General features: G+C 37.7%; 1 protein-coding gene across 2 annotated transcripts in view; it reads left to right on the forward strand.

Annotated features, from left to right (window-relative positions):
- TOX (thymocyte selection associated high mobility group box) overlaps positions 1-22,093 on the forward strand; it is a 180,628-nt gene that overhangs the window by 75,770 nt on the left and 82,765 nt on the right. For both annotated transcript variants that reach the window (XM_072151845.1, XM_072151846.1), the window contains one exon: positions 10,209-10,274. In XM_072151845.1, the coding sequence (XP_072007946.1) occupies positions 10,209-10,274 (66 nt within the window). The remainder of the gene's footprint in view (positions 1-10,208; positions 10,275-22,093) is intronic.

The raw sequence follows: 22,093 nt of genomic DNA on the forward strand, positions 1-22,093 counted from the left end.
TGAACTGGATGATTGGACATTTTGCATAGAGCTGCTTATTAAATTCTTCCTATTTCATATCATTGTAAATAAAATATCAAGACAGTTATTCACAGCTAATTTTTTATCGGCAGGAGAGCTGCTTATTCGTAGTATGGTGGATAGGCACAAATAAAAAATAACTTATGCAGTGGGAACACTAGCCTTAGGTAGACCAGAAATGTTTCATTTTATCACTATGAAAACACAGCAAGGCATGAAGTATAAGCGGCATAACAAGGGCACTAGCTCTTCCATCATACAGTAAACTCCTGCCAGCACGGAGATCTTTTACTCTGATACTCTAGTTAAATTTGTCAGAGATCAGAGACTCTGTGAAACTTGCTGTTTTCATTGATTATGCTGTAAAACGAAATTAGTGTTTGTTTCCTTGTTACTCAGTTGCACGCTGGGCCTCATTGAATTTTCACAATTTTTCTTCAATTAATATTAAATTACATTAACAGCTTCTGTTTTACATACTGATACATATTACACCACATCATTACTACTAGTGACTATTGTGGGCATACTCTGGGGCATCTCATACCAAAAGAACAATTCATCAGGTTGGCTCGTATAAAGCATTCATTTAATGTAACCTTATGTGGTTTCCATTATATTAAATCCTGACATACAACATTTTGTGGCTCCATTGTAAAAATTACCCCGGACAAAACTATTGACAGGGCCTTCATCAACAAGGAACATTGTGGCACATTTATCACATGATTGATGCACCAGCTTATGATGGTTTCCCTGCCCTTTGTCAACTGCCAGATCAGGAGGCTTCTGGAGGCGGTTCTTGATCTGCGCAGGCTTTTGGCAGTGCGCAGGAAATGGCCGTGCCTTCTTCACACTCCCACACCGATTTGAAGTGCAGGTGACATAAGTGGGAAATAGAAAACTGGCGCACAGGCCCTTATAAATGTGCCTCATGGCACTTAATTGAGCCAAAAGTATCCCCCAGAAGAGGGAAGGGAGGAAAGACTATCACAACAAATGAATAAAAGAGTGAATCTTTATTGATGAAATGTATTAAAAACATGATGTGGAACAATTAGGTACACAAAACAAGATGCGAGACGCACACAGCGGTGGAACACAGAAAAATTGCAGTCGTACACCAGGACAGCCTACGGAACATAAGGGGAAACATAAGGGGAGCCGAAACGCGCGTCGGGGCAGGCAGTCGTCCCGGACAGTGGAACACCCTACTCCATTACCTAGTAAGGACTGGTACCTACATAACCCGGGATCACCTACATTTGTGTTTCATTCGCCACATAGGCACGATATTTACCTATCAAACTGTTTATTATGGTATCCTTAGGGCCTTATCTATTCCATCTCAGTTGCTCCAATTGTATCAACATTTATATGTAAGGTTTCCCCTTATGTTCCATAGACTGTCCTGGTGTACGACTGCAATTTTTCTGTGTTCCATCGCTGTGTGTGTCTCGCATCTTGTTTTGTGTACCTAATTGTTCCACATCATGTTTTTAATACATTTCATCAATAAAGATTCACTCTTTTATTCATTTGTTGTGTCTTTCCTCCCTTCCCTCTTCTGGGGGATACTTTTGGCTCAATAGACTTCTTTGAGGATTAGACCCCTATGCGTAAATTCTCCAAGGGGTGCTACTGTGGCATTTAGGTGGGGACTCGGTTCCATTATATTTATGGTACCTATCTCTCTCCCCCCTATTCTCCCCATATATTACTGCTCCTTATTGTTTGTTTAAACTCATGGCACTTAAGTTAAGGTGGACATTATCCATATTGAGGCAAAATACTTAGCAACAGAAGAGTACACTCAACAGTAATACTATTTGGCAAAACTGTACAAGGTGCTTGAGCTCACCATGGGTAAAGAAAATCGAGCTCAAATCCTCAACCTTAAGTGGCCTAACCTATTAATATGGATGGAACTGCTTATTTCAAACATATTGGAAATTTGTTAGAAGAATCAAAAACCTTAAGGTTAAAATTGACATTTTGGAAATATATTGGGGTTGGAGTTTATCAAACGCTGGCACATTGTGTTCTGACGCTTGATATTCACCCTGCTTCTTAGGTTGTTCTGGTTATATTAAGAGACTCCAGCCCAGTTTGGTGTAGAACTGCGCCATGACATCCACCAAGATCTGGCGCTGGCTATAGCTATACTTGATGTGAAGGTGGAAGGGGGAAATTTTGTTTCGTCCGTGTACTGGTGTACAAGCCTTCAAAATTCTCCCCCATTATTTGTGGTAGACAGAAGCTGACATTGATATTTTAAATGAGCCAAACCCCTTTAAGAAAATGGACGCCCTAACATTATTAAGGGTTAGAGACCAAGAGTGCCACATTTATCATTGTTACTATGCATGAAAAACTTTTTTTTTTAATTTTTACTTTTGTGTGTACTGCATACACCAATCTAACCAACCAAAACAAGGCAGGCACTGATAATCATAATCAATAGTTTGAGATAAATACATATCAAAAATACTGCATACACCACTATGCTTTTATGCCTCAGAACCAATGAGAGTCTTATATTTTAGAGCTTTATATTCGGGTTTATACATAGTAATAGGAGTGATCATTGGTGTCTTCCAGCACTGGTATCTTTATTCCAATCAGATTTGCATCTCATGGCTAAAAGAGGGATCCCTAATAGGCAAGGGGCACAATGTAAGGAACTACCTGCTATAATGTGCTTAGAAAAAGTTTATATTGCATGCCCTCATTTAAGTCAGGAAATGTAACATCTTAAATGGATCCTTCAGTAAGGGCCATCCACCCTATTGCCTTTCCATGTTAAAGACAACGTAAGATAACTACTAATTCCCAATGCCAAATAGGCAAGATGTACAATGTAAGGAACTACCTGCTATAATGTGCTTAGAAAAAGTTTATATTGCATGCCCTCATTTAAGTCAGGAAATGTAACATCTTAAATGGATCCTTCAGTAAGGGCCATCCACCCTATTGCCTTTCCATGTTAAAGACAACGTAAGATAACTACTAATTCCCAATGCCAAATAGGCAAGATGTACAATGTAAGGAACTACCTGCTATAATGTGCTTAGAAAAAGTTTATATTGCATGCCCTCATGTAAGTCAGGATCTGTAACATCTTAAATGGATCCTTCAGTAAGAGCCATCCACTCTATTGCCTTTCCATGTTAAAGACATCGTAAGACAACTACAAATTCCCAATGCCAAACGTTGAAAATAACTAATAGTTTCTTAGCTTTGTAATGAGCCCATCCATTATTAGTTTACCTTACTGGACAATTTAATGAAAGGAGTTCTTTGTTAAGATAAGAGCCTAAAAATGTAAGTTGGCCAAGATTTAAGCATGGAACAGGTGTTAATTTAATAGGTGTTGGTTAGACATTTAATTAACTATATACCTTTTTAGGCAAGAATGTTACAAGGTCTCTTATATTAATTCATACATTAACAAGTAGGCTAACCAATTTGCTGCTAATTGTTTCATTTCATTATGTATTATTGATGAGTTCACATGAGTCCTGATTTCTCCTGAGACTACTTGATAAATCTGTAGAATAGTCTTGTCTAAGACACTGAATTACACCCGAACACATAAAAACAAAAACATTGTGCTTTTTTTTTTACAGTGCTTTATTCCTGCTAGATCAGACTATATATACACCAGTTTCTGTGTTTATTAGAAACAATATCAACTCCATTATTCTCCCTGTTCTTTTAGCCGTAGTTTCGGCTTACTGGGGAGCAGTAAAACATTGAAAAGATAAACAATTCCGTTTTAAATTTCATATTTGCTGTTAACATTGTTATTTCCAAAGAACAATTTAATTAAAGGACCACAATTCTAAGATATCACTTAACCCGACTAGAAAATGTAAGTAGATATTAAAAGAAAATAGAATTAAAGAAGAAATATAAAAATACATTGAGACAGATTTATCAAGCGCTGATGCTTCATGCTTCATGTTGTACCCACCCCATGGACCGCGATGGAATATACTAAGGCTCCGTCCTCTTAATATATCCCGTGAGTTGGCCACCCTACCGTGCACAGTTCTATGCCACGTCTGGTATTGCGCACATCCTGTCCGTGTGGTGTAGAGGGGGAAATAGCCTCTATTCCCACCTCTTCACCAGTATTCAGGCATAAAATCCCCACATTGTTTCTAAAACTAAAATGTTAAAGTCCCAGATTTATAATAAGTATAGTTCTACCATCAAAATCAAGCGTGATAAACTACGAGCGCTGTGACTGTTGAAAAGGTCTTCTATCTGTTATCATGGCCTCCTTCCTTCTAAAAATCAACTTTTAAAATTATGATAATGAACCTGAAGGGCTGCAGATTTACAGGCTGTTACAATGAGCAGGACATATCTCACTCAACCCCCTGCTCTCTTCCCCCTGTATAATCTAGCAGCTGCAAGTGTAGGGGGAGGGGAGACCTGCACTGCTCAGTGTAACAGCCTGTGTAGCTACAGCACTAACAGCTTCTAAATCAACATCACAGCTTGTCGGGTTCATTAGCATAATTATAAAGGTCGATTTTAGAAGGAAGGAGGCCATTGGTAACAAATATAACAAGATCACCATAGTCATAGTGCCTGGATCTATGAGTAAGTATATATGGTTGATCATGTTTAATTTTAATAATAGATTTGCTTTAATTAACTATATTAATATTCTGTAGCAACTCATTTAAGGTGTTGACTGGAAATTTATGTAAACTGTGGCCCAATAGCAGGAAGGGCTATAAACCAAAAATTAGTCTATTCTTACCACTCCCCTTCTTTAAGTTTCGTATCGGTGACGGGAGGAGAGTTATGAGGTGAGATACAAGGGTAGGATCATTTGTTATTTTGTTTTATAAATGCCTTTTCACTATTTCATTATAATCTTTAGCCACTTATTGCTCCATCTGTGAGATGACTTAAGTCTTGCATCATGCACCAAATCTGCTACACATCTTGTGTCACTATGATAAATTTGACGCATCTTCATGCTTGACAAAGTTCTTAGTTTCAAAATAAATTTCTTCTCTGTCAATGAGATTATAGTCTCACCATGTTTGTATTTTGACCCTTTATCTCTAAAGAACTTGGGATATTTGGGATATTCTATAACTGTCTGGTGGAAGTCCAATCTACCACTTGAGAAAAGAGATTGGAAGTGCCTAGTAGACATTTTAGTTTTTAGTAATTGATAATATTTGAGTTTGAGGTTTTTTGACAAATTTGCTTATCATGGACCATACCACAGTATATGGAAAAGGGGACAAGTGTGGACATTTATACACACAAAATATAGTCTTTCTGGTACTGTAGAAGTTAACTTAATATATTTGAAAAAAAAAAATTTTTTTGTTATGGTATTGTTACAGCTTTAGAACGAGCTAGTGATATAAAGAGATATCAAACATTTTAGAGGGACTATGCATGTGCTTTCCATATTAAGTAATCTATCTTAAAATGTATATATTTCAAGCTTCATGATAATATTTCTTTAAATTAGCTTTGTATCCCCAGGAGATTTCACAATCATATTAGAAAAGGGAGACTTTCTATCCACTCCTCAAAATTGCCTTTTTAATAAAACAATATTCCGTAAGCTTCTTATTAGACACCTGAGATCACTCCTGCTGCCCTCAGTGTGAGCCACAGAAGTACATTTGTTTATTGTTTCATGAGCGAAATCATTTTAATGTATGAAAGAAAACAATTACTTCCTTTTTTGTTAATAAAACAAGCATGATTATGTTTTCCATCTTAAGTGTTGTACAAGTAGAGCATTGACTTTGGATGGCCTTGAGGGAACCAAACTAGAAGACCTCGATTTAGGTCAATGGGCCTGCAGAAATGCTTATTATCTATCCACTGATCTGGAAATATTGGCCTATGGAATCATCTAAATGGCTTCTACAGTCTAATTAACGAACACAGTTATTATCCAGTTCCATAAAAGGACAAAAAAACATTAGAGGGTCTATCTAAATAAGGGATTTTTTGCTTTGGACTTACGGATTCACCTGCTTGGCTCGACCAGTTGCAATCTATGGGAATAGCTCTTTGTCCCTTATGGCACCAGTGCAGGTGAAATTAGGGATTTCCTAGTGCCCATTCACACCAGTACTTTGTGTAATGAAGACTAGGACGACATATAGAGATAAACATAGTTTTTTTTTAAAGTACTCTACTTACCGGCCTGTAGATAAGGATCCTAAACAAAGGACACCATTGTCTTATCTCATCTAATAGGGTTAAGAAAATAGGCCTTTCACAACTGGATAATCCCTTTAAGTGGCTGCAATACAGACAGGCTCCTCTTGGGTGAGAGAAGCTCTTCTCTTTGGCTATCTTTGTAAATAAATTGATGTGTATATGCATACTATTAAATCAGAAGACCTTAATTGACTACTTAATAAATAATGTTGTATGAATATTTGATAAAACAGTGAAACTAGTTAAATTAATTACACTTATTAATATACTGTTAATATTTAAAATCTTTATTAATTTTTCTACTTCCATTGCCAAATCTGATAGTGGTGCTTCTCCTGTTAGTCTGACACAGGCAAAGGCCACCTCTTCTTGCTGTGGTTTTCCCTTAAAGTTCACTGTGAAACCCTCATTTCATGAGCTTAGTTAACCCCCTTTATCAGCCATGGTAGGGATGGGGGCTGACTTGCCAAATTAACTAAGTCATCCCTTTCAAGCAAGTCAGGTGAGGAAACTGTAAAAGTAAAAGGAGTCTACTGACATACAAGGCTTCAGGCAGTGTAAGGTATTAGCTCTGGAGAGCTGTGTAACCATACCTTTGTGTGTGTTAGGAACAGTGGCACTGTAAACATGCATTTATATAACATAATTGTAGCTGAACTGCCAAACAGCTCCTTAGCCCCTCCCCTGCTGCAATATCTCACCAGAATCCAGCTTCAACTCTTACTCAGAGCATAGAGGAGGGGCCAAACCGTGAGATCTCATACATGATTGCACCACCAATCAGAATTTGAAGATTTAGGCCACATCAGGATAAAATAAAAATGAAAAAAGTACCAGATATAAGGAATATCAGTAATTTTAATTTATTTACATTTGCAAACAAATGGAAAACTACTTGTCCCCATTCATGAAGGATTAAAGGGATTTCTATATTTTGATTTGGTAATTTCTTCCTTCTATACAGTTAATACAGACTCCATTTATATCATTAGCAGGAAAACAAATGTAAAAATTGGCGGAGTAAATGTAGCACCAACTTCTTCTTTGTTTAAATGATCAAATCATTAGCAGCGGTAGCAAATTAATCCCGCAATTAAATCAGTTTCACTTCACTCGCTAGAATGAGGCAAAGCTGCTTATTGTTAAAATAAATGCAGCTTTTGTCTTTTTAGTCACAATTGTACAGCAACCATTGGGAATTTCTTAATCTTCTATTGATGAAAAATAACAAAGATTTCTGCTGATGGCTTCTGGCAGGTGTGGCGGCAAATAATACTTAAGCAGATGGACACATTAAAATAAGTGATATCATCACTGGCGGTATGATAGCAGTACCTCAGGCAGAACATTTTCTATAAAGATGTCACCACTTCATGCATCAGTTTTTCAATTTTTTTGGTGGTGTGCATGGAACACACAAAAGCCCTGTACGTTTTCCCAGGCTTTCAGTTACAATAGTGACTAAGCACATTGAAGGTTAAAGAGTTTCATTTTGTGTTTGTCACTTCTCTAGCAAATCTGTGATTTGTTTCGGTGAACAAAGGCTGAGAAGCAACTTGACAGATATCCACCGGGGATGCAATTGAGACCACTAAGCCCCATTGCTTTGTGAAGAAAGTTTGATTAAGGATGGAGATGACAAGGAATTGTGAGAAAGTGTGTGCTGTGTACTTTCATCTTATGTACAAGGCCACAACCATCTGTATGACATTTCGTTTGATGGAATGCACCTTTTTCAAGTATTTCAATACAAGGATTCATACCAAACATGCTCCGGCAGGGTGTATTTACTGAAAGTTTAAAGAACTTGGTGCAAAGCTAGACAGACATTCTTGCACTTCACCAGGTTCATTGGAAGGATTTATCATATCACTTCCTGCACCAGCATCTGATGAAACCACGCCCTTCCAACGCCATTGGATACATCGGAAGGCTGTAGAATCCAGATGTATCCTGCGAATGGCTGCGTTGGCATACAATTATTCGCCAGGTCTTGCTTGGAGTAAATTTTTGCTATTGCCGGTGACCATTCCACGCGCTCCTTCTCGCTTGGCCTGGAGGGGCATAAAGGGGAAAATAAGCCGACCCCTGAAATAATCGTATTGCCTAATGGACCACCAGGCATTGTGATTAATTCAGGACTTGTACACTAGAAAACTGGTGTAAAAGCCCCGATAAATGTCCAGCATTGCGTTTCATAATAAATTATACGTCTGGCCTACTTTGAGACCAGCATGCTTAACTTTATGCCTCCTTTTTAGTTTAGTTTAAGTGTTTTTATTGGTGCAGCTTAGGCCATGCCATGCTTTCATGCACTCTTTTACAAGATAGAAAACCTTTAATACATGTGACACAAGGCATTTCAAGCTGTTTTCTTATGTCATAAATTAGAACAAATTGATAAAGTGACTGTTAATGAAGAACATTCTGCATAAAAGTTCATGCTTTGTGCAGCACAGGGAATGTATACCCTACATCTTACATTTTAAACATAGATTTTCAAAATCTGTTGATGTGGACGGCCTTAATTTAACATATAATTTAACATATTTTAGTACAGGAAAACTAAAATTACAGTATTAATGTAAATGGAAAATACTAGTCTACAACAATGCCCAGAAAACCCCTTTGACCTTACTTAGGGAGATTGGGCTTAGAGGGAACCTGTCACCAGCGGGACGCCGGTTAAACCGCTAAACATAACTTATGGGGTGTAGTAAATGCTGTCCACGCATGTCCTTATAACGCTGGTGTGCCGGCCGCATGCGGAAATCTTACTTTATTTTCAAAGTCATCTACTAGTCAAGGGGGTGGTCTTTGGGGTTCACTAGTCAAATGGGCACCCAGTCTCCGACCAGGTGCGTCATCAAAACTTCACCTCCGTTTCCCTCTTCAGACGATTCTTACCCTGTCTACAGAGCTCCCCGTCCTCTGCGATCTCGTCTAAAATCTCGGACATGTGCAGTGCAATTAGTATCTTCTCTCCTCTACGTGTATCTGGAGGGAGAAACGCGCACAGCGCATGCACCTCACGCAAGGACGAGGTGCGCAGCTTGCGGCGCGTGCATTGTGCGCATTTCTCCCTCCGGATAGATATAAATATAAGATTACCACAGTCGCTGTGCCCGGATCTATGATGAAGTGCCACCAGTTTATCATGATGGATTTTGCTGGTGTATTTCCTTTAACCAGTGAATTTAAAGGAAAACTAATGGAAATATACTGTAAAACATTTAATAAAAAACAGGATTTTGGTTGGAATGCAAAAAAAATCAATTTGCCAAAGCCGGGGAAATAATATTTGCATAATTACACCCTAAAATATGCAAACTAAAACCTGCATAGAGTAAACAGAGCCATTCGCTAGAAATACAGACACATAAAAGCCAGGTCCTTCCCCTCTTCATTCTATTTTGTTCTTATTAAGCCAAGACACATTTCATGGATGAATAGAGTGGCGCTCTAAATAAATGTTCTCTCCCCTCACTATAATCTTGCATGACACTCCTATTTATTTGATTTACAAATCAGTATTAAGAAATACATTGTTTTAATAAGATAAGACAGAGGAATACATCATTATGCATTTGGTAACTAATCTACTATTTGCCTTCTCCCATGAGAAACTCTGCAATTTATTTAGCAGTTCATTAGGCCCAGCAGCAATATCTATACATGGTACATACACACTGATCCATTTTGTTTGGTAACAGATTGTGGATGAAAGGAAACCATTCATTTATTACTTGCCTGCTATAATTACTACGGCACTAATTACGGCAAATCACCGACATGCCAGTTGAATGAGTGTCACAGCAATGCGGAACAATACAACCTGAAAAAAAAACACTTTTTTTTTTAATGTCGACGCATCATCACTTATATAGGGATGTGGGTTTTTTTTGTTAGCCTATTAGATGTTGATAAGTGTTTATCGCTGCTAAGTGTTTTACTGTTATTTTATATTGCAGTTTGACGGCGATAACATGTACATGAGTATGTCAGAGCCAAACCAGGACTACGTGCCAGCGAGCCAGGTGGGTTAATTAATCTTCTATGCCTTGTTTCAGATTGTAATTAAACAAATTCTAAGCGCCGCGTCGCAAATGAGCGGCACTATCCATAACTGCCGCAATCACGAATTATCATCATTTATCAACAAAGCATTTAAGCCTTTTTTGCCACTTAATGAGATGGAGCTGATAAAAAAAATACAAAAAAACACAACCCGGTGCTGGGGGTTTGCGGAGAAATATTACCTTGCTCCCTCTCCGGCGTGTAAGCAGCTGTTTTAGCAGCATGATCCTTCTTAAACAGTTGTTTTTACCTTTAGGAATAAACTCTTTACAGGTGCCGCTTATTTGGATTTGTAACTGCAGACGACTTAATCATTTTAAGCTGCTCGTGTCACTGAATGTTTTAATTAGAAACGAGAAACAAGCTGAGATCCAGCACATATTTCACAGGGAAAGTTTTTATCGGGAATTTATTGGCATGAAAACAGAACAGCAGGATACACTTTACAAATTACACCATAACAAAATAAAAATGTTTTTAAGGAGGAATTTGCGAATGGATCAGAAGAGACACTTCAAGGAAGGAGGCATTCACCAAAATCATAAAAGGGGGCTGAATAAAAAGCATGTTAAGGCTAGGTTCAATTTCTGCTTTATAATTTGACGTCTCCATGTATAGGCCCAACCATAGGCCCCTACTGTACCTTGATGTGTGCCATTATTTGAAAATGGGGTCTCAAGGCTAACCAGAAAGCCAAGTGTGGTTGGGGGACTTCAAAAACAGTCTGAAGAAGAGGGAGGTCCTCCCTCAAAATGCGTTACCCTTGGCTTTCACACTACCCCTGGTTTTTACCAATAAAAATCTTAAATCTACTTATTGGATTGGCGGCTCTCGTCCGTTTTTTCTTCTCATTGATGATCAAAACGAACATATCCTTGATCCCTTCCCTTCATGCCCTTTCCCACTTCCACTTATAGTTTTAAGACTTCATACGGTCGTAATGGGGCTGTGATCAGGCCACAAATTGTGCCCCCATTGAGGTACATAGCACCCAGTCGCGATGCAGTGAGCACATGATGTCTTGCCACACCATGAGCTTTTCACCTTGTGCTAATAAATTAACTACATTATTTGAAAGACCTATTAAAATTGATATGGGCACTGGTTTTTACACCACCAAACAGCCCCAGGGTAAGAAATGTGCTTACTAGCATTTTCTTTATAATGAAACTCAATTTCTTCGCCTATAAAACAAAATCGCTAATGAGCTGAGTATGGTCACTTTTAGAGGCTGGATAAAAAGAGTCGCTTCAAAGATGTGCATATCATGAGATTTGTGTGAAACTATAGCCTTGTTTCATTTTAAAGATGATATCTTCAATTTGAAGCAATATGACACAAAAAAAACATGCTTAAGCGTTAGAGCTCAAAATAGGGGCATATTTAGTGACACTTACCCACTCTAAAGGTGACTCATCTCAGGCAAATATGACTCTTCCTAGTCCTTTGCCGGAGATTTTTTATAGGTAAACTGATGAGTTTTAACATGAAAGGGGGAAATCTCCAAAGGGCATTTCATACTTTACCTGAGGGAACAGTTACTTTAGTGGTGTAAAATGTGGTGATCCTTTTTTTTTTATAAATGATAAAAAATACTACAGTTAATAATCACAAAAACATCCCATATTAGTCAGGACTAATGATTGAATTATCCAAGAGGAATTCTTAAATTTAATGTACGTCCAGTGTTGCCATGATAGTAACTGTTATGCAGTAATAAAATTATGAAGCTTTCGGAAACATATGAATTTCTTCTATATAACCAGCTACAATGACCTTGAGACTCCATTTCTCCATAATACAATTATGTTTCAAAGCAATGAAAAAAATATCAGTTTAACAAAATCCAGTCTATTTGGTATAAGCTGTATAAGCTTTTTAACATTATTCTAAAGTGAAGGTTTCAAACCTCAAACCGTAGAAAGTGGCGCTTTAGTCAATCAGCAGATATGAAACCTTTTAAAAATCACACTTCTTTTTACATAAATGCTAATTAATTTCAGAGGCTACTGGGGGCATGGCATAGTCTCAGACAGCTCTGGGGGCCTAAGCTACTCCAAGCCCCTATAAACCCGCCTCTACCTGCTCTGCCCCGTTTTTCTAGCATGTCTCTGGCAGCAATCAAGCCCCGCGCAAACACAGTAAGTAATTCCTTTTCCACTGCCAGCGCATTGCAGAGCATGCCCAAAACTTGATTGCTGGCGGAGATCCGCCAGAAGAACGTGCCCAAGCAGGTATCTGTAATGGCTACTGGGGCTTGTAGAAACCTTCACCATCATAGCTGTCTGAGACTACTTCACGCCCCCAGTAGCCTCTGAAATGAATTTGCATATTTAAAGATTCAACTTTATTTGTGCAGCTACTGCATCCCAGAATTAGTGAAAAAACCGGATGCAGCTGCTGCAGGGATGGAGAATCTACTATGGGGACTCTTTCCAGAAGTAGATTCCCATGGTAGATTTTCTTTAAGTTTTCCAATCTGAATTAACATATATGGAAATCTGTAATTACCTATACATTTGATAGAATTCAGGAAATATACTGAATAGGGACTTCTCTATTGTAAACTTAAAGGGCTGTTACCATCTTGGATATTTTGACACATCTACAAGCTATGTATGAAAGGAAACCTGTCAGCAGAAATCGGTCTAATAGAACGCTACCGGTATGTTGTAAAGCAGATTCCTTCTAGATTATGTTTCTTTTACGAACCATTGTGGTGGCATCATCCAGAAAGTGAAGTGAGAAGTAAATATGTAAATATAGTATAAAGTCATGGAAGAGGAGAGTTCTCTTCACCTCAGAGCGCCTCCTCTGCTGTGCTTGACATGATGCACAATACTTCAATACTTTATGATGTCCCTGGATGCAAGGGCGTCAATAGGTGGGGAGAGCTGGACTTCAGTGCTAAACTCTCCGCCTCTATGACTTTTCACAACCATTTTACCTCTCACTTCAAAGTTACATTTCTGGATGATACCACCACATTGGGCCATAAGAAAAATAATCTGAAAGATTTTAAGCTAGTTGACAACATGTCAACAAGTGGTTTATTAGGTTGATTTCTGCTGACGGGTGCAAACCCAGGGTCCCCATAAACCTGAGTGGAGAGTGACACACATTCTCTTTAAAGAGGACCATTCACCACCTCACACATGTGATAATACCATAATGTAGGGGCTACTTCACAGATTCAGCGGCAGATTAAATTATCTTTCTAGCTTCCACAGGTGCTGAGATATCAGTCCCAGTATCTAATCCTTTCCACTATCAGAGAGGAGGTGCTGGAGCAGAGGAAGGGGGTATTATTATAATTTTCTTTTACACTGAGAAACTGAGAAGACTAGCATAATACATGCCCCCTCCTCTACCCCAGCACCTCCACTTTGACAGTGGAAATAATTACAATGGTCAGATACTGGCACTGATATCACAGCAACCAGTGGAGCTATAATTAAAATTGTAAGTGCCCTGGAATCCATAAAGCAGGTGAGGTGGTGAAAAGGTCACCTTTAAGTCTGTGTTCTCCATTGCCATACCTGTTATTAAGATAAGTTTTTATTTGAAATGCATTAGAATGTTCTTCCATTGAAGTGTTCCACTCAAAGTAGGTGGTCAGCATGCATAATATATGATAAAGCTGTTTCATGAAATCTGGTCCGGATAATGTAGGGACTTAATCAGGTGGTCTGATGGAGAGCTTTTATAGCTTATAGCTTTTTATTAAGCTAAAAACTTTAAAATGTGTCTAGGTACCAGAAGGAAATATTCAGCACCAAAAGCACAGACTATATTTTCCTCTACAATATTAGAATAAAGAAAAATACAGTGTTTAAATAGTTGGATTTTTTTATGCAACTGACTGCCTATCCGTTGGAATATTTATTGCCACTTGTATATGCATAGTGGAAATCTTGTTCCACATTGCCCATGACTATTTTAGCATTTCCAGTTTATTTGCAACATATGTGTGTATTACATTTGCATACAATTATGCAGTTTGAGTAATAATAGAATACATTTGCATACATATGGCTTTTCTAGAAACCTGGCTCACACTCAGCTAACTTCAAAATGTGGCCACTGGATTTCCATTAGTATGGATTAACACTTCTAAATGAAATTAAGTTTTGCTATTTGTCAGAAATTTACACTAGAATACCGTGCTAGAATTTTCTATTTATTGTATAACATTGCTTCTAATTTAAATAAAAAGTACAAGTTACCAAAGTACGGTTAGGTGTACTGGATGTTTTATGTTACAATGTTGGATTAGGGGGAGTCGTTTTTTCAATAGAAAACTCCGTTTTCATCTTATCTTAAAAACAGTTCACTATTAACCATAAAACTGATCTGTTAGCATTTACAGTAATATCTATCCAAGGTCTCTATGTATTACGGTATCTATCTGTCTATGGATTTATTCTACAACAATCGTGCAGAAAAATTAATTTCATGAAGAGACTGGCGTACTTACTATTATACCCCTTCTTAAAATGGATGCTTAATCCTTTTGGAAAGTTAGCATTTGTATATAGCTTAAGGGACATTTACCACCTGGATGAAGGATTGTAAACCAAGCTCACTGATGTACTGGTGTGGGACCCCTTCAGCAGGATTTGCCCTTCTTTAAGCTTCCTATGCCCTTGTTTTTAAGAAAAAAAGCCATTAAAAATGATGCAGTAAGCCTGAGGGGCTTTATTCTCTATAGATTTAAATGGAGCCTTAAGCCCCTCAGGCATATTTGCATAATTTTAAAAGCCTTTAAAATACAGGCCATTAGAAGCTAAAAGAAGAGCAGATCCTGCCAGAGGGGGTACACATCAGCATGTAAGTGTACTTGGTTTACAATCCTTCATCCTGGTGGTAGATGTCTTTTAAGTCCAACTCAAAGCAGCTCATTAGTTCTATGAATTTAGTGTAGCTTAGTCTCTACCCACCTGGATGCGTATATTGAACAGTAGGAAAATTAAGGAGCAAAAGTAAAAACGTTGCAGTAGACAGAAAATAAGTTTAGCTTGTGAATACACAGGACTCATGATCCCTGAAGTATTTTACTAGACTCATAGGGGAAGTTTTATCAAGGCTTGCTTGCCATGCAACCCTAAAGCAATCACAATTCCTTGTCCACCGCCGGGAATTGTAATTATTTTTCTTTTAATGCCAGCTCCATGCCAAGTGGTCATGGAGGGACTTGAAGGGGACTATGCCAGGCACCAGAGTGTGCCAGTGCTGGGCATTCCTGCCTGACATAGAATTGCTGGGAAGCACAACTGGCCCCAGGTTTAACAGTAGATTTGGCATAGCGGGAGGAGCAGGGTTTAATTATACACTGACAATGTTGATAAGGCATAAAACTTTCAAAAAACACTATACAGCTATCTAAAATGGATAATTTTAAAAGTCGGTACATCGGGGTATAACCCTTCTTTTGGAAAATGTATGTCATTTGTATTTTGAAATACCAATATTTAAAACACAGTAATTTTTAAAAAATCTTTCCAGAGCTAGAAACATCCAACACAGTCCATACAATTTTGGAGTAGGTATTGGATGAAACTCTCCTAGAACCATCTCTGTGTAGAGCAGAGGCTAATTGAATTTGTTAGAAAAGTTGAAACACAATCCCTTGACTGATTGTCATTATAAATCAACTGTTAACTTCTGGGAACTGAACTGTTTTCAATCATTCTGAAAGCTCTTAAAACTCATCTTTTGTATTTTCATCTAATTTTACCATTTAACTTTTAAGGCAGAATGTCTTCATCTTGAAACTATAGAACATTGACCTTGGTCAGCCACAATCCCCACATTTTTACTCCTCTCTTATGTCCAGAAAGCAGTTGTGTTACTGTATCCCAAATATTCACAGTAACGGAATGGTTAAGCTGGATCTTACTTACAAAAAATAATCCACATCTATTCTATTATGTAGAGACCAAAACAGACAACTGGCACATTGGCTGGTATACGGTACATTCAGACAGCCAGATGCTCACCTGGGCAAGTGCCAAGGCTGGAAGGAGGAGGGGAAAACTCTCTTAATCCCTCCTCCCTCCATGGCCACCCTGCCCAAATATAGCACATGTCCTATATTTTGCGTCTTGGCCACCCGACTCGGTGACAATGAGTGATCCATGAAAACCGATGCTCTTCTTTTTAACAGAACGATACAGAAACACAAGGTCCATTGAAACAATAAATATGTGATTTGATCTATTAAAAAGTATTGCATTGAGTGTAGCTGTTTGCTGTCCACTAAAAGTGGTCGGAATATGAACTTTTTGTTTTGTGATATGAATAAGATTTTAATCTTCATCCTTAATCAAAGTCACTAGTCTTGTTTTCCCTATATAATGCCCGTAGACTTCTAAAAACCAGGTTATAAAAATATGGAAATGCGCCGGGGGTGTGCATATCTTATAACATTTCGGAACCATGAGGCACTCTGGTGTGCCATCAGTAAATCTGATGGTAGATGTCCTTCAAAAGGGCTGTCCTGGTTTTGGAAAACATGGCTGTTTTTTTCAAGAAACCATTCCATAGGTTGTGTCTGTATTGATCCATTCAAAGTGTACAGAACTGTGGAGAATACTAATCCGTCCATAACTCGATTATAGTCGTTTCCATATATGTTAGGGAACTGTGATTCCTATTCAGGGAGCAAAGATTTAGAAATGTACACTATATAAGTACATTTTATGTTATTCTGATGTTTACTTTAATTAATGAAACATATAGACCCCTCACCACTGATTTCATGACCCATATGCTCAATACCTTGACTGAATGAGATGAAAGCAAGGGGAAGGAAGAGAAGATGAATAACAAGAAGGGAACTGTATCAGCCCTGCTCTTGTATGGAACATTGTCTCAGTATAATATTTATATAGACGCATTTGCAGAGCTGTTAAACCTAATTATTACTTTGTACTATCAGTTCTTTCTAGTCTCACAACCTTAATTGTCGTTGTGCAAGTACATAGAGTAGCAAATGCTGTTCTTTTTAATTAGTGGCTTTCATGTAGTCTGGCCTAAAGGGGAATCAGTGCAAAGATGTCTATACAAAGGAAATTAAGTCTGTAGAAAAATGTTTGATGTAAAATTTGTTGCATTTAAACCAGCCTTTTTTTCTGGCTGTGATCTCAATGTTCCCATCACAAATACCAATATTGGAGGTTTTATAGTGAGCCTATAATTAAATCATGAGGTGTAGATGTGAATGCAATGACCCACATGGATCAAAAGTCTGTTGTGCCACATCGGATTCGCATCTAAAAATGTCTGACTTTTTAAATTAAGCCACAGACAGCTGTCATACAGGTCGTTTTGGGACCCTAAACCACAGGTCCGTAAATATCTGTAGTTGGTTTAGGTCCTAAATTGACATGCTCTTTTTAATAACAATATTAATGATCTTTGGGCTATGTAAAACAAGATACGCCTATTGGACCATAAGCACTTTTAACTATACCAGGAAAGAAATAAACACACATATTAACCTGTCCCATAAAATCTACCCTCAAAGAGTCATATGTTCGTAGTAGGTCATAGCATGAATTGTAAATTTAGGAACCTCAGTCGATTTATATATAGCTTGCGTCACCCACTGTACACCAACAATGTTCATAAATTTAAAAAATCAAGTTCTATACAACATAAGTGTAAAATTAATAGAACATCATCATTACACATTTATACATTGACCCTGACCTAACACAATACAACTAATACCTTAAACTGTTGTTAACCCATCTGACCTTTTGATAATCCAGTTTTGGTGTTAGACTATGTTTCAATGGACCATCAGTACCCACCTTTTATACAGAATATATACACAGCCACTTAGGATTGCCTTGTAATCTGTGTTGTTATCATTGTACATACAGGACATATGATTTGATGGAGATCTAATAGACCCTTTCAGCTGTTTGTGAGCAAATATAAGAGAAATGAATCCTGGAGGCAACTAACTGAGTCCATAAACTACTCCAAATCACAATATCTTTTGGTTATGGTTATTTATCCCCATTATTGAGTTGGACCCTAAGTCCATTGACGATTCTTCTTGTACTATGGTGGGCTAGCCTGCTGAGTTTCATGTTCTTGATTTAGGGTTTTCAGTTATTGAGGTCCCACATATTTAACTACTTGGACAGATTGTGGTTATCAATTTTCAGGATTTTTCTCGTGAAAGTCTAATATAGGTCTAACATGTTGCCAATTGAAATCCATATAAGTCAGAAATACACCATTTGCTTTAATAGTCTCAAAATAGATTTTTTTTTTTCTCTGTAAAACTTATTGGCATATAGAAATATTACCAAGATTGCGAACAAACAAAATCTATAATGGTTCAGTCGTTAAAGTGTAATTTCAACAAAATATAATATTTTACAAAACAAGTCTAAGAAAGGACTTGGTCCTATTTGTATTCTTTGTTCAGTCTACTTTTTACTCTTTTGCACAATGGTTTTGCAGCAGCAGTCACCAACACCGGCCTCTAAACTCATGCCATACAGCTTTAACGGAACACTCCAGGAGCAGGACTCATTTTCATTGCATTCCTAGAACCTTGCTCCCCCCTTCAGGCTCTGCACAAGGTATAATTCAATGAATCAGCTGTGACTGGAGTCTTCCTTTAACTTCTATTTTGCAGCATTCATTGCCTAAAGTAGATGCTTGAAGAATGAAAACTAACATATCAGCCTTTGGCTTTGATTAAGTATAATATTGTGCAGGATGCAGGACCATATAGTAGTAGATGGTAAGTGTTTGTTGACGGTGGAAAACTTAAAGTTGCCTTAATCAGGTGACCAATGGCTCCTGCATTAATGCCAGAAACCTGATAGTGCAAATGTGTGGCCATCCCTCTTTGGCCTGACGAAGACCTATGTTTTAGCTTCAAAATGAGTTGACACTCTAAATAAATCCTTACAGTTTTATCACCTCTCCGTATAACCTGATTTTTTACAACTACTGGTAGCACTCCTAACCAACCCAAAACTAGTTGTATCCTACTATCTGGCTACTTCTTGACCACCAGTGCAGCGATGGACACAGCAACCATAGAATCAAATCATCTCACCTTGCCACGTGAGCAAATTCCCTATGAAACATATCTACTTCTACAAGCTCCTACCGCTCCATTAGGTGCCCTTGTTTTTTGTTTCCTTTCCTATAGCCCCTTTAGTAAAAGATCTGCAATGCAGTTCAACTAAAAAAAGGCTAAAATGAAGACCATTATTTAAATTAGATATAGACGTGTTTATTGCCCAAAGTTGTATCCATTTTGGAAATTGGAAAGTTTACTCTTTGGTCATTCAGAAATTCCTTTAATTGTTTATAAAAAATTTTAAAAAGGAAAACCTACAATTCAAGCGTATTGCCTTTGGATGGATTACAGCAATCACCTACAGGGCTGAGATGCACATATCACCATTTCATACAGATGACACATTTGATACATAAACCCCACAGTAGTCATGTATGGTCTGACATTACATTTAGACACGTAATCATTCTCATTCTACATTTGTTTTTGGTAATGTTTAACTTTGTTTTCAAGGAATGAAGTGGTTAACTTCAAGCCAGACTCTTCGCCCTGGGACTTACATAGAAAATTGCTAAGTAGCAACATATGGTTCACTACTGTTTCTGTGATGTTGCTGCAAGCAAATAACACAGTACAACTCTTGAAATGATTTTTACAGAAAGCTAACTTTGGAATAATGCCATGAAACTCAACATACAGTGAAAATTAATGATATTTTTGAGACTATCCCAAAGGTCTGCTTGGCACCACTTTCTGATACCACTGGTTTATATTAGCGGTTACTAAATTCCTTTTGCAAATCTCTCCAATGGCATTGTGCGGCAGCTGTAAACCACTTGGTGCCGTTTCTGCCCACAGCTATCTGTTCTGACCATGATATCAAACCAATATATTACACTACTTGAGTACATAAAAAAATAATGACAAGGAAATAGTTTTGGAAAAAATAAACACAAGGTTTAATAGCTTTGAAGAGCTTGTTGTCATATGATTCATTGATTATGTAGTTCAGCAGCAGTTGATCCATTGGCCAACAGTTCCATCACTACAGGATCAAGTCTCCCTATGTAGTACAGATGCTAGCACCATAATAGAGCTGTACGGAAAGAGAATTCTTTACATAAATGGAGACGTAGGAGCAAGTACTGTACACTGGTTCCTATACACTCCTCTGGAGAACCAATGTTGGTTGGTCGGTTGAGTCCAGATGTAGAAGTAATCTGGGAAAATTAAGATGTCCACCAAGGCACTGCCTTGGTATAAAAGGACATGATATCTAGGTATAGATGCTCATGTATCTCAAGGGATTTTATTAAATGAATAATAAGTCTGCTACAAGTCAAATACCCTTCGGGTAATGAGCCGATACAATTGAGCCAGGTTAAAGTGGATCTAACAATCAAATCCGAATGGGTCCCACTGCTGGGGCTTCTTCTAATCATGACCCCATACATTTGGGGTGGCAAGTACGTCCTGCCACTTCATTCTGAACTATAGTTGTGTTGGTAATCAGGTATCTCCTGCCACTCTCATACAGTGAATGGGAGTTCCATAGATAGCTTGCGCTGTGTTCAACTATTTATTATGTCCCCATAGTATTGAATGAAGCCTCAGGATGCATTCTCAAACTGGTGCTCCATGAATTATTGAGAATGGGACTACTGTTTTTGTGATCTGAGGCTGTCTGTTCTTGTGATTATTGGAGGTCCAGTAGTTGGACCGCCCAACATCAGATTGTTATCCCTTAGCCTGTAGATAGGGGTACAACCCCTTTCATAGAAGATCAATTTCAAATCAGTGTTGCCCTGACGCTAGCACTAACGGGCTGCCTGAACCAGTTCCATGTCTTCTTAGAGAAATGGGAATGAGTTGCTTTAACAAGCAAAGCCACTGTAAGACCATAGGGGTAAAAATCCTCCATCGGAATGAGGCCTTTTTATGATTATGTTTGCCAGGGAGTGTGGCAGCATAAGTGAAGCTCTATACCCCTCTTTTCAACCAACAGCATAAACAGCATTTTTGTATAAACAGCTGCTTTAAACAAAGACATTATTGTACCACGTTGGCAGGAAGAATTTCTTATGTATCAATTTGTCTTAGAATTAATTGTTTGTGTGTTCGAAGCTTCTTTGAGATGGTATGCTCATGATTGATTGAGTTAATCTAGCAAACTCTTGCAAGCCTCAACTAGTTACTAAAACCAGTTTCACTGCAAGATTGTAATGATTAGTGTAAGCAGTCCCTGAGGTATTCATTATAGACAGAATCGTTCTTGTTGCCTTGCATAGAAAAGCTACGTTTTCAATAGGAAATAAAAAGCAGTCTGTAAAAATAGACTATCTAATTAAGTTAAACTACTCCAGCATTTGGCTTGACATCTTCATTATTCAAAATTAAAAAGATGCTTCACATGAACACACAACTGTGTGCCATTGTTTATATTGGTTGAGGTTGGATCTTGATTTAATGGAGGTTTTCAATTTAATGATGGATATTTTCATCTACAGTATACATAGAAATATCATGTGTCAGCTCTCTGTCTACCTGCTACAGGGCCCCTTAAAAGAAATATATATAGCTGTATATAAATATATATACACAAAATGATTAATTATATTTAGTATGCATAATTATGTATCAGTATGTTAAAATATTTGATATATAATAGTGATATAATACATATAAATAGTCTAAATTTAGGTAAAGCCTGTCATTTTTATTTAT

The sequence above is a fragment of the Engystomops pustulosus genome, chromosome 5, assembly GCF_040894005.1.
Source record: "Engystomops pustulosus chromosome 5, aEngPut4.maternal, whole genome shotgun sequence".
In the NCBI taxonomy this organism is placed as follows: domain Eukaryota; kingdom Metazoa; phylum Chordata; class Amphibia; order Anura; family Leptodactylidae; genus Engystomops; species Engystomops pustulosus.